The sequence below is a fragment of the Macrobrachium nipponense genome, chromosome 2 (genome assembly GCF_015104395.2).
Source record: "Macrobrachium nipponense isolate FS-2020 chromosome 2, ASM1510439v2, whole genome shotgun sequence".
Taxonomy (NCBI): domain Eukaryota; kingdom Metazoa; phylum Arthropoda; class Malacostraca; order Decapoda; family Palaemonidae; genus Macrobrachium; species Macrobrachium nipponense.
In genome coordinates this window covers 117,373,311-117,386,807 of record NC_087201.1, presented here as the reverse complement: position 1 = coordinate 117,386,807, position 13,497 = coordinate 117,373,311, and the positions used below count along the sequence as shown (strand labels likewise).

Here is a 13,497-nt window from a genome sequence, read left to right as displayed (position 1 = left end):
AAGCGGTGACCCAGCAGAAGACGTTGCCGACGGATCCGGCCAGCTTGAAGGCATCACTCACATACCACAGTACTGTAGGCCAAGAGGAGGAGGTACTACGATTGGGGCTGGGGGAGGCTGGTGAGCAGACAAGGAATGCAACAACAAACTATCCAAACAGGGTGAATCCCGTAGGCCTAGGGATGCACAAACTGCAGCCATCTTGTTGGACTCCAAATCTGAAACAAAGGTAGCAGGAGGGAGAGCCTTCTCTCCTGAGGGAGTGAGATCATCACCCACGAGAGAAGGGGCCCTCATTAAACATGAAACTATCCTGTCCACTGCCCAATACTTCCAAAGATGAAACAATGGAAGAAAAGGACGGGGACATAACAAAAGATGCAGGAGGAAAACTACTGGAACGAGACGCCGAAATGTTCGCTTGGGGAAGGGAAAAATCTTCCCAAGATGGGGCAAGACGACACCCTACGGTGTTCCTTCTTCTTATAGAAAGCCTGCCACAGAGATATAGGCCAGGAACGACATTCAGGGCATGGATTAGAGATAGTGCAAAAATTCATACGGCACCTAGTGCAAGATGAATGGTGATCTGTAAAAGAAGATGCCAAACACTATAAAATGCAAAGAAATAATGGGTAAACAAAGCAACCGGATTGGGAAGGAAAGCACAATGCGGCTACTCTCCAAGGCAGTCAAAGAAAGACTGATGCGTCACAAGGTCCCAAGCTTGGTTGGTGACCAGCTTCCACCTCATATTATAGGGTGCCAGATGCCACAGATTCCTTGCTTTACAATCTTTGATTGTTTTTAACTGGTTTCCAACTGGCACTGAAAGATTATCCTATTGTTAAAACTGAAGGTTTGTTCCCCATATGAACAACTATATACATATTGTGAATGAAAACACTTGTTAATCAGTTTTTCTCGGACACAGTAGGACATCAAATACAATTATAAACACAAAAACTGGTCAGTTCAAAATACAAGCATTTGTTTGACAATCGATAAAAAAATTTCTAGAAAGTTTCATTCGAAAAACAAGATTGTTCAACATAAGAAAAATTCAACAAACGAGGTACCACCATATAAGTATTTACTCATGTTCACACAATCTATTGACTGTCACATAACTTTACCAAAATTGAATCATTTTTCCATAATTAAGATCAATTTGTTTCAGGCTTCGCCCATCAGGCTCAACATCAGACACTATCATAAACTTCAATATGAACTACCATTCAATGTAACTAGTACTTTGGAAAATTCAAACTAGACCTGCTTTCTTTTACTAAAATTGAACTGAAAATCCATTAAAACAAATGGACATGGTCCTAGGTAACATCAGTACATCAATCATTTATAATAATCCTGAACACTAAATTCTTAGTTCAGAAAGATTTCAGGGCAAATACAATAAGTGTCTCTGTGTGCCTGCCCTGCCTGGCAAATGGTTGCCAAATACCACTAACTGAATACTGCAAACTCACGCAAGGTTAGGTTCCAGAACCCCTCGTGCAAGGTGAGGATTTGCCTAAGTTTGGTACATTCACAAAAATGCTAATACAGGCAGTCCCCGGTAGGATGGGTTTGTTCCTATGCCATGTTGTTAGCCGAAAATTGCTTTCGGTGTTTTGAAAACGATGAAAACTGCATTTTAATTAATTTTTTCATAAAAAAAACTAAACTAAATTTTTATCACTTCACCATTTTGGAGCCATAATTCTTCTGTTAGATTGGCATCATAATCCCAAAACTGGGAAATAATTTGTGATGAACATATTTGAAAAGTGTCGTAACCTAGGAATGTCGTAAGCTGGACCCCTCATAAGCAGGGGCTGACTGTAAATGCTTTTTAATACAGGCAGTCCCCGGATATCAGTGGACTTGGTTATCAGCGATCCAGTTTTGCGGGTCTTGTCTAGCGATGAACTTCTGCTTAACACCTTACACACCTATTGGATGTATTTTATGTTGACTAAAATTGTCTGTCGTGTGCTTAATTGACATATTTTACGTCAACTAAAAGTTTTTTTATATTCGCGGAAAAATAGTTATAGGCCTACTTGGCGAAAAATTATGAATCACACACCTTGAGGGATGCTGGGAGTTCACGGATCAAGCTGTTGTTTTGTTTACAAGGGTTACCCAGGCGCGCATGCGCAAATTTCTTTCTTCTAGCACTAAAAAGCATCAGCGACACATCTCAGAAATTCTTTCGTCACTTTGTCGTAATTTTTGCACCATTTTATATTAGCCGTTACATAGAGTATTATATATTAAAATGTGTCCAATTGCATGTAGACTACAACAAAAAAACAACCCATGGTTGTAGCTTTTATCAGTTTTGAAATATTTTCATATAAATCACGATAAGTGCTAAAATTTCAAACTTCAGTCAACTTCAACTCAACCGAAATGGTTGTAAAATGCAATTGTAAGCTAAAACTCTTACATTCTAGTAATATTCACCCATTTACCTTCATTTTGCAACAAATTGGAAGTCTCTAGCACAATATTTTGATTTATGGTGAATTTTTTAAAAAACTTTTTCCTTACGTCCCTGTGGTAACTCTGCCGAAAAAATCAGAAATTCTTTCATCAGATTGTCATAATGTTTGTACCGTTTTATATTAGCCGTTACATAAATTTTTATATATGAAAATGTGTGCAATTTCATGTAGAATAAAACAAAAAACAACCCATGGTTGTAGCTTTTATCAGTTTTGAAATATTTTCATTTAAATCACAATAAGTGCCAAATTTTCAACCTTCGGTCAACTTTGACTCAACCGAAATGGTAAAAAAACGCAATTGTAAGCTAAAACTCTTATAATCTAGTAACATTCAATCATTTTCCCTCATTTTGCAACAAATTGGAATTCTCTAGCACAATATTTTGATTTATGGTGAATTTAAAAAAAAAAACTTTTTCCTTACGTCCACATGGTAACTCTGCCGAAAAAATCAGAAATTCTTTCATCAGATTGGGGGGCATAATGTTTGTACCGTTTTATATTAGCCGTTACATAAATTTTTATATATGAAAATGTGTGCAATTTCATGTAGAATAAAACAAAAAACAAACCAACCCATGGTTGTAGCTTTTATCAGTTTTTTGAAATATTTTCATTTAAATCACAATAAGTGCCAAATTTTCAACCTTCGGTCAACGTTGACTCAACCGAAATGGTAAAAAAAATGCAATTGTAAGCTAAAAGGCTTATATTCTAGTAATATTCAATCATTTACCTTCATTTGGCAACAAATTGGAAAACTCTAGCACAATATTTGGATCTATGGTGAATTTCTGAAAAAACTTTTTCCTTACGTCCGCGAGGTAACTCTGCCGAAAAAAATCAGAAATTCTTTCATCAGTTTGTCATAATGTCTGCACCGTTTTATATTAGCCGTTACATAAAGTTCTATATATGAAAATGTGCGCAATTTCATGTAAAATACAACAAAAAACAAGCCACGGTTGTAGCTTTTACTAGTTTTGAAATATTTTTATATAAATCACGATAAATGCTAAAATTTCAAACTTTGGTCAACTTTGACCCGACCGAAATGGTAAAAAAACGCAATCGTAAGCTAAAATTCTTACATTCTAGTAATAATCAATCATTTACCTTTATTTTGCAACAAATTGGAAATCTCTAGCAAAATATTTCGATTTATGGTGAATTTAAAAAAAAAAAATTTTTCCTTACGGCCGCATGGTAACTCTTGCCGAAAAAATCAAAAATTCTTTTGTCAGTTTGTCATAATGTCTGCACCATTTTCTATTAGCCGTTACATAAAGTTTTATATATGAAAATGTGCGCAATTTCATGTAAAATACAACAAAAAACAAGCCATGGTTGTAGCTTTTACCTTTTAGGAAATATTCTCATATAAATCACAATAAGTGCCAAAATTTCAACCTTCGGTCAACTTTGACTCGACCGAAATGGTTGAAAAATGCAATTGTAAGCTAAAACTCTTACATTCTAGGAATACTCAATCATTGACCTTTATTTTGCAACAAATTGGAAAACTCTAACACAATATTTCGATTTAGGTGAATTTTTGAAAAACACTTTCCTTACAACCTCGTGGTAACTGCTGAAAAAATCAGAAATTCTTTCGTCAGTTTGTCGTAATGTTTACACCATTTTATATTAGCTGCTACATAAAGTTTTATATATGAAAATGTGCTCAATTTCATGTAGAATACAAAAAAAAATAACTCATGATTGTAGCTTTTATCATTTTTTGAAAATTTGCATATGAATTACGATAAATAGAAAAAATTCGACATTGTCAACTTTTAACTCGACCGAAATGGTCAAAAAATGCAATTGTAAGCTACAACTCTTTCAGTCTAGTAATATTCAATCAATTACCTTCATTTTGCAACAAACGGAAAGTCTCTAGCACAATATTTCGATTTATGGTTAATTTTTGAAAACAACTTTTTTTAAGTCCGCGCATTAAGAATTCTTGCATCATTTTGTGATAATATTTTCTCTGTGTTGCTTTGATCGTTTTACAATTTGTTAAACACCAAAATCATCGCAATTTAGTGTACAATACAACGAAAAAAAATTAACTCATTAGCTTTAACTGTTTTGCTCACAGCACGATTTTTTTTATGTGCTGTCATAAATTCCAATATTTATATATGATAATGATATTTTTTTCATTTCTGATGGTTGCATACTAAACTTCAGGCAATGACAAAAAAAGGAGCCAAAAATTAGGCAATGACAAAAAAAGGAGCCAAAAATTAGGCAATGACAAAAAAAGGAGCCAAAAATTAACTCTTAATCTTGAAAATTACGCGTGCTGTGATTTTTTTGAAAAACTTTTTTTTCTGCTTCGGCGCTCACTACCGAACCCCGCCGGCATATGGGAGACACTTTCGGAAATACCAGCTCGGCATTTAAGGGTTAATGACACTGATAATCAGGTATTAGCCTCGATACATACCTAACAGAAGCGCCAATAACCGAAAATCACCAATTTTCGGTTATCTGCAATTTATGGCTATTGTCACGCCATCGGAATGGAACCCACCCCCCTGCCAATAACTGGGGACTGCCTCTACAAATTTTCCATGTCAATCTTTCACTTAAAAGCATAAAACTTATAAAATACTTAAAAAATTAAACACTTTCTTTAGGGGTATCATTTTGGAAAAATGCAGTAACTCTGCAAATGGGTATCACATCTTGTAAAAGTACACTAATTCTACATGCTGTAACTACCTTTGCATTATATTTATGCATGTACAAAAATAAAAATAAAAATTGGCGAACTCTGTTATCAACGATCTGGTCGGCGCCATAACGGGCCAAGTTCCAGTTATACTAAAGGGATTTTGACATAGGAAAAATCTATTTCTGGGCGAAGGGCCCGTGTCGCTCCGTGAAATAGGCTCCTTTAGCACTATTTCTAAGGCAAAATATTGTTATAATACCAGAGAACCGCTAAATTGGAAATTTTTCATGCGTTTTTTTTACACATAAAAGCATCAAAATTTATAAATTACTTCAAAAATTGCAAATGTCACATATCTGTGAAAAAATTGCTTATGCCAATTATAGTTAGGTTTCAATGAAAAGTTTCTGTCTGTGAACTTGCAAAACTCAAATTGCATAAGACTGGGGAATTACTGTGTGGGTGTGTACTGCCATTGGCCTTTATCTGAAACAAAGGGATCTGATGCAATACTTTGTAACATAACTGTACCTTGAGCTTGTGGCCATAATATAGGTACTATCAGCTGAACCAACTGGATTTAATGTTCACAAAGGAGAAGGAACAAAACTCCTTAAAGGTATATCATACCCCATGGTATATACCTCAGGTATATACCATGCATGTGCAATTGGCTATAGGCTCTACTATTAGTAATTACACCTTCACAAAAGTCTTAAATGTTCACTTACCATTGCAATGAAAGGATTCAAGAATGTGAATGCCAAAAGAACATGACATCCTAATGTAACTAAAACAGCAAAGAATATCCAGAATATATTTCGTCCAGTTATATCCACAAGCAATCCTAACAGGGGCGATGCCACGGCAGATATTATATAAACAATGCTGCTAACTCCATTAGCACTGGCCTCATCAAAATCAAACTTCCGCATGAAGAACACCCTAAAAATATAAAATATTTTGAGTAAATAAGCATTATCTATTGTTAAACCAATAAGGACAAGAATAACACCATAATTTATACTAATGTATGGCCATTTGCTGACTTGAGTACAGCAATTAGCTTCACTTCAGTGAAAAAATTTCATTAAGCAAAATTAAATTTTCATTACAAACCCACTTAACAAACTTAATCAACGATGCAAAGGAACCCAGACATGCTAATCCTGCTCTAAAATAAGATTTGGTGATACAGGCAGAATGATGCCAACATCTAGTCCTTTAGATCCTCAGTAGTTACATGGATCATTCTTTGTGAGTTTCATCCAGATGTAACAGTAATGGGGCAGGGAGGATGGCAATCAGATTAGAGCAATTGGTTTGTACTGAACAAAAAATTAAAATAAAAAATTACATTTGTTCCATCATTATGTAATATGGTTGTTGGCCTAAAAAAAAATTGTTCTGTATGCCGATGATGGAACATTTATGGGAGTAGTAAGTCTCTACTTATGAGAAATGCAGCTGCCCTCAGCCTCATTCGGGACATAGACTGCATCAGGGAGTGGTGAAGTCGATGGGGTATGAGGATGAATTCCAATAGAGCAAAAACACTACTGATTAGCACATCTCATACAGATTTCCCACCCCATCCTCCCTTTCAAGTGGATGGGACTCTGCTGAATAAGTCCGAAGCTTTAAATATTCTAGGTGTTACTTTTGACTCACATCTAAATTTTGAGAAACATCTAATGAAAGTTTCAGCAAATACAGCACTAAAGTTAGGTATTGTTTGTAAGGCTTCATATATTTATAACAGTGGTAAAATCAGTGCAACCTATTTTAGGTCATTTTTCCTTCCTTTGCTAGAATATTGTTCTCTGGTTTGGATCTCTGCTTTTGCCAAAGATTTACCTCTTTTAGACAGAGTGGTTCATGGTGAGAGGTTTCTGTTTCCTAATATATATTAGCAGCTATGACTTGAATCATCAACAGATGGTCTCGTGTTTGTCACTTTTTCATAAGTTGTATTTCAACAGAGATCTTTCATATTCACAATTGACCCCTGATCCCCTTTGCCTGCTAAGAGGAACCAGATTTGCTGAAAAGCAGCACCAATCTGCAATACATGAGCCTTGCTGTACAACTCCTTAGTTCCGGAAGTCCTTTATTCTTCATACTGTTGGACTGTGGAACAGCCTCCCACAGGATTCTGTGCAATTGGAACTTCAGAAGTTCAAGCAAAGGTGCATTGCATTACTACCCTAATACTATTCTTCTTGCGTTTAAAATATTTTTATCTATCTATTTTCATTAACTTTCTTACGTGAGATCTCTTCATTATGTATTTCCCTTTACATCCTCATACTTCCTAATGAACACCATATTCTTTGGAAGCTTGAATTTCAATTCCATAGCACCTGCAGGATAATTCCATATAAATAGGCTTCATCTTCTGAATAATAATAATAATAATAATAATAACTAATAATAATAATAATAATAATAATAATAATAATAATAATAATAATAATAATAATAATTCAGTGGCAAAAGCCCTCCACTGGAGCCTGTGCAAGAAACATCAGCTACCTTGCAGTAATAAGTGGTACGAGCACCAACCTGAAGGAGTGATAGAAAACGATCAGGCAAAGATCCTCTGGGACTATGGTATCAGAACGGATAGGGTGATATGTGCAAACAGACCAGACGTGACGTTGATTGACAAAGTCAAGAAGAAAGTATCACTCATTGATGTTGCAATACCATGGGACACTAGAGTTGAAGAGAAAGAGAGGGAAAAAATGGATAAGTATCAAGATCTGAAAATAGAAATAAGAAGGATATGGGATATGCCAGTGGAAATCGTACCTATAATCATAGGAGCACTAGGCACGATCCCAAGATCCCTGAAAAGGAATCTAGAAAAACTAGAGGCTGAAGTAGCTCCAGGACTCATGCAGAAGAGTGTGATCCTAGAAACGGCACACATAGTAAGAAAAGTGATGGATTCCTAAGGAGGCAGGATGCAACCCGGAACCCCACACTATAAATACCACCCAGTCGAATTGGAGGACTGTGATAGAGCAAAAAAAAAAAAAAAAATGATAATAATAATAATAATAATAATAATAATAATAATAATAATAATATAATAATAATAATAATAATAATAATAATAATAATAATAAGTCTTATTGAAAGATATTGCTGCATCAGCTGCATTCAACTTGTAAATAGTCTTCTCTATTTTTCTAATAATAGCTTTCTCTCTGCTATTACAACTGGCGAGTATTGCGCGATATTACTCATCAGGAGTAATTACTGTAACAAATAAATAAATTTGTGACAATTATCCCTGTAACAAATAAATAAATTTACTGTAAACAAATAAAATAAATTTGTGACAATTATCCCTGGAATTGACTGCTCCTGATGAGTAATATACGGCGCAATACTCGCCAGTTGTAATAGCAGAGAGAAAGCTATTATTAGAAAAATAGAGAAGACTATTTACAAGTTGAATGCAGCTGATGCAGCAATATCTTTCAATAAGACTTGTTTGAAAGAGGGGGTCTTCCTTCCAAAATAATAATAATAAATAATAATAATAATAATAATAATTAATTTCTTCATCTGGTTTGCTCCTGTAGCTCCAGTCTCTGGCTGTTGGTTACTGTCATTGTGGTGGCCAGTTGCTGGATGACGACCTCCAATTACCTGACCGTCTTCCCTTCATTGAGCTGAATACCTGGTTGCCGGACAAAGCTCCTCTGTTGCCAGAGGTTCCATTTACGTCGTTGTCGTTTATTCTTTCATTTCTTTCCATCATTGCTGAGTTTTGCTATCTAACCCATAGCTGGACCCTACCCCATCAGGGATAGGTACTCATTTATAGCTGAGTAGAATGAGGAAATTATGGTAAAGATCCTTTCCCAAGGAATCAACACCAAGGAAAGCGGTCACAAATCCAACGACTGACCAGCCCCAATGTTGCTTAACTTGTCCATTGACGACTTAAACGACTCTGCCACGGCGCCAGACGTGACATTGCTTGACAAAATCAAGAAGAAATTATCACTCATTGATGTCGCAATACCATGGGACACCAGAGTTGAAGAGAAAGAGAGGGAAAAAATGGATAAGTATCAAGACCTGAAAATTGAAATAAGAAGGATATGGGATATGCCAGTGGAAATTGTACCCATAATCATAGGAACACTAGGCACGATCCCAAGATCCCTCAAAAGGAATCTGAAGTAGCTCCAGGACTCATGCAGAAGAGTGTGATAATAGAAACGGCGCACATAGTGAGAAAAGTGATGGACTCCTAAGGAGGCAGGATGCAACTATGAATACCACCCAGTCAAATTGGAGGACTGTGATAGAGCAAAAAGCAAAAAAAAAAATAAATAAATAAATAAAATAATAATAATAATAATAATAAATTACGCCTCTTTTTGTACTGGTTCTGTGCAAGTGCCAGACATTCGATTGCTATGTGGTTTATGGTTTCATTTTTCGTATTGCACTTCTATATATGGGAGAGATGTTATTTCCATCTATCGTTCTTTGAACATATCTGGTTCTTAGGGCCTGATCTTGTGCCACTGTTATCATTCCTTCAGTTTCCTTCTTGAGCTCTCCCCTCAGTAGCCATTGCCATGTGTCATTGCTGGCTAGTTCTTTAGTCTGTCTCAGGTATTGTTCGTGCATTGGTTTGTTGTGCCATTTCTCTGTTATGCTTGTCATTCTCCTGTCTCTGTATATTTCTGGGTCTTCATCTACTTTTATCAGTCCTTCTTCCCATGCACTCTTGAGCCACTCATCTTCACTGGTTTTCATGTATTGCCCTAGTGCTCTGTTCTCGATGTTGACGCAGTCCTCTATGCTTAGTTGTCCACTCCCTCCTTTCTTTCATGTTATGTATAGTCTGTCCGTATTTGCTCTTGGGTGTAGTGCTTTGTGTATTGTCATATGTTTCCTTGTTTTCTGGTCTGTACTACGAAGTTCTGCCTTCGTCCATTCCACAATTCCTGTGCTGTATCTGATTACTGGCACTGCCTGTGTTTATGGATTTTATCATATTTCCTGTGTTGAGTTTTTACTTGAGTATCGCCTTGAGTCTCTGCATATATTCTTTCCTGATCGTGTCCTTCAGTAGCAAAAGCCCTCCACTGGAGCCTGTGCAAGAAACACCAGCTACCTTGCAGTAATAAGTGGTACGAGCATCAACCTGAAGGAGTGATAGAAAATGACCAGGCAAAGAACCTCTGGGACTATGGTATCAGAACAGATAGGGTGATATGTGCAAATAGACCAGACGTGACGTTGATTGACTAAATCAAGAAGTATCACTCATTAATGTTGAAATACCAGGGGACACCAGAGTTGAAGAGAAAGAAAGGGAAAAAATGGACAAGTATCAAGACCTGAAAATAGAAATAAGAAGGATATGGGATATGCCACTGCAAATTGTACCAATAATCATAGGAAGACTAGGCACGATCCCAAGATCCCTGAAAATGAATCTGGAAACACTAGAGGCTGAAGTAGCTCCAGGACTCATGCAGAAGAGTGTGATCCTAGAAACGGCATATATAGTAAGAAAAGTGAAGGAGGCAGGATGCAACCCAGAACCCCACACTATAAATACCATCCAGTCGAATTGGAGGACTGTGATAGGCAAAAAAAAAAAAAAATAATAATAATAATAATAATAATAATAATAACAAAACCAGGTTCGAGCGCTTGACGAAGAACCCCACCGAAAACATTAAGAGAAAAGCCAACAGTATCATCAGTACTGTAAATGCCACAAAAAACGCTGTACATCTGCCTATCTTGGGAGACTAAAATCTGGGATACCTGTATGGCAATGTAAGAACTCACAAAAATGGAAACCCTCTTCAGCCCATTATAAGCCAAATACCAGCCCCCACCTACACCCTAGCCAAACGTCTGAACCATATTTTGACTCCATACGTCATAAGTAGCTATAACTGACGTTCGTCAGCGGAATTTCTTGAAGATATTTGTGACTCCCCAGGAACAGGTATCATCACCTCACTGGACGCGGAATCATTGTTTACAAACGTCCCAGTTGATAAAATTATAGGCATGATTTTAGACCGTGTCTATAGGGACCAATCAACCCCACCACTTAAAATCCCTGAAGCTGCCTTGCAGGCCCTCCTCGAGATTCGCACGAAGAAAGCCCCCTTCTCCACCCACAGAGGCCAGATGTTCTACCAGATGGATGGTGTAGCAATGGGATCTCCTTTGGGTGTTCTATTTGCCAACTTTTACAGGGAACAGTGGAGGTAACAGTCTTCAAGCAAATACGACGTCCCCGCAAGTATGAAGATACATAGACGACATCTTCGTTCAAGCCGACGATGAGGAAGAGGTAGAAGCTGTCCGGCACGTTCCAAAGGTGTAGTGTGCTCAGCTACACTGTCGAGTTAAGTACCAACAACCAGCTCCCCTTCCTCGACGTCCTTATTAGTAAGACCGAAAATGGCCTTCAGACTTTGGTCTACAAGAAGTAAACCAACTTAGGCATATGCCTCAATGGTGACACGAGTGTCCCGACAGATTCAAGAATACGACTGTCAGGGCTTTCATAAGGAGAGCTCTTACCCACTGTTCTACCTGGTAGAGCACCCACCAAGAACTAGACCGTGTCTCAAAGATGCTTGTCAACAATGGGTATCTCAACAAACTCGTCAACAAAGAAGTGAGAGCAGACTTGGACAGATGGTACAATAGAAGTGAGGCCCAACAAACCCAGCCCCAGCCCCAGCCCCAGGATGGCATCAAGATCTTCTACAAGGCTACGATGCTTTTGCAGTACCAAGAGGATAAGGCCATGAAGAAGATCATTATGGAAAACATCTTCCCTACTGAGGAAAACAAATCCATCGATTTCGTAATTTATCATAAGAACCGCCGAACTAGGGACCTGATAATGAGGAATAACCCAACTCAGTCAGTGCGAGACCCTCTGAAGCAGACTAATGTGGTATACCAATTTGTATGCCCTGCCCGTGGATGCCTGGCGCCTATACGTATTGGTATGACCACAAACGACTGTCTGAGAGTATCTCCTGCCATGCACAGGAAGGGGCCATTAGGAACCATACTTCAGCCGCACATAATGAAGCCATCTCCCGCAACGGAATTATCCAAAACACAAGGATAATTGGGAGAGCGCCAGACCAGAGACCATCTCTGCCTGTTGGAGGCCCTCCTCATTCAATGGGAAAAGCCTTCTCTGAACACCACCCAAGAAGTGTTTTTCCTCCCCACAATCGTACAAAGATATATACCAAACTATGGAAATACCAGAACAAGAGAAGACACCAACCAAGTCATACCTGATCATACCAGTCGCCCGGCAGCATATGAAATTTCAACCCGCCGTGACGTCACACAGCGTCCAACAGCCAATGAAAACTTGGCTTCGGCTCGCAGTGACGACACACCTGCCGACATCACAGTCCAGCTTTGACAGTCTGCTAGATTGCAACAGTGAGAGCTTCAATGCTGAAAAGTAGCTTGAAGATTCCTTCCAGCCACCAATAGCAAAGAAGCACTGCACCCCCGGCCAATGAAAACTCAGCTCACGGATACCCCCGGCTGACCTCCTGACTATAAATTAGGGTAGTACTGAAAATATCATCAGTCTACTCAAAACCACAGCCTTGAATATATCTGGTCGAATCCAGAAGAAACGTCGGCATAAAATATTCACTTAGATGTGTATTGTAACTTTGTAACTAGAATTGTATTAATCTACTGACATTGTTCTCCAGATTTCAATATATATGAACTTTGTAAAATTCGTTTATCTTGACTTTTCATATGTATCGAATAAGTGCATTACTCGCCAACCTAAATAGTACAGAAAAAGCTGCAATAAGAAGAACAGAAAAGAACTTCTATAAAAACGACCAGGCAAAGATCCTCTGGGACTATGGTATCAGAACAGATAGGGTGATACGTGCAAATAGACCAGACGTGATGTTGATTGACTAAATCAAGAAGAAAGTATCACTCATTGATGTCGCAATACCATGGGACACTAGAGTTGAAGAGAAAGAAAGGGAAAAAATGTTTAAGTATCAAGACTTGAAAATAGAAATAAGAAGGATATGGGATGTGCCAATGGAAATTGTTCCCATAATCATAGGAACACTAAGCACGATCCCAAGATCCCTGAAAATGAATCTGGAAAAACTAGAGGCTGAAGTAGCTCCAGGACTCATGCAGAAGAGTGTGATCCTAGAAACGGCGCACATAGTAAGAAAAGTGATGGACTCCTAAAGAGGCAGAATGCAACTTGATACC

The 13,497-nt window shown here is 37.8% G+C and overlaps 1 protein-coding gene across 4 annotated transcripts in view; it reads right to left on the bottom strand.

Annotated features, from left to right (window-relative positions):
- Positions 1–13,497, bottom strand: part of LOC135220929 (major facilitator superfamily domain-containing protein 1-like) — a 178,478-nt gene that overhangs the window by 53,030 nt on the left and 111,951 nt on the right. For all 4 annotated transcript variants that reach the window (XM_064258585.1, XM_064258589.1, XM_064258587.1 and 1 more), the window contains exon 8: positions 5,934–6,147. In XM_064258585.1, the coding sequence (XP_064114655.1) occupies positions 5,934–6,147 (214 nt within the window). The remainder of the gene's footprint in view (positions 1–5,933; positions 6,148–13,497) is intronic.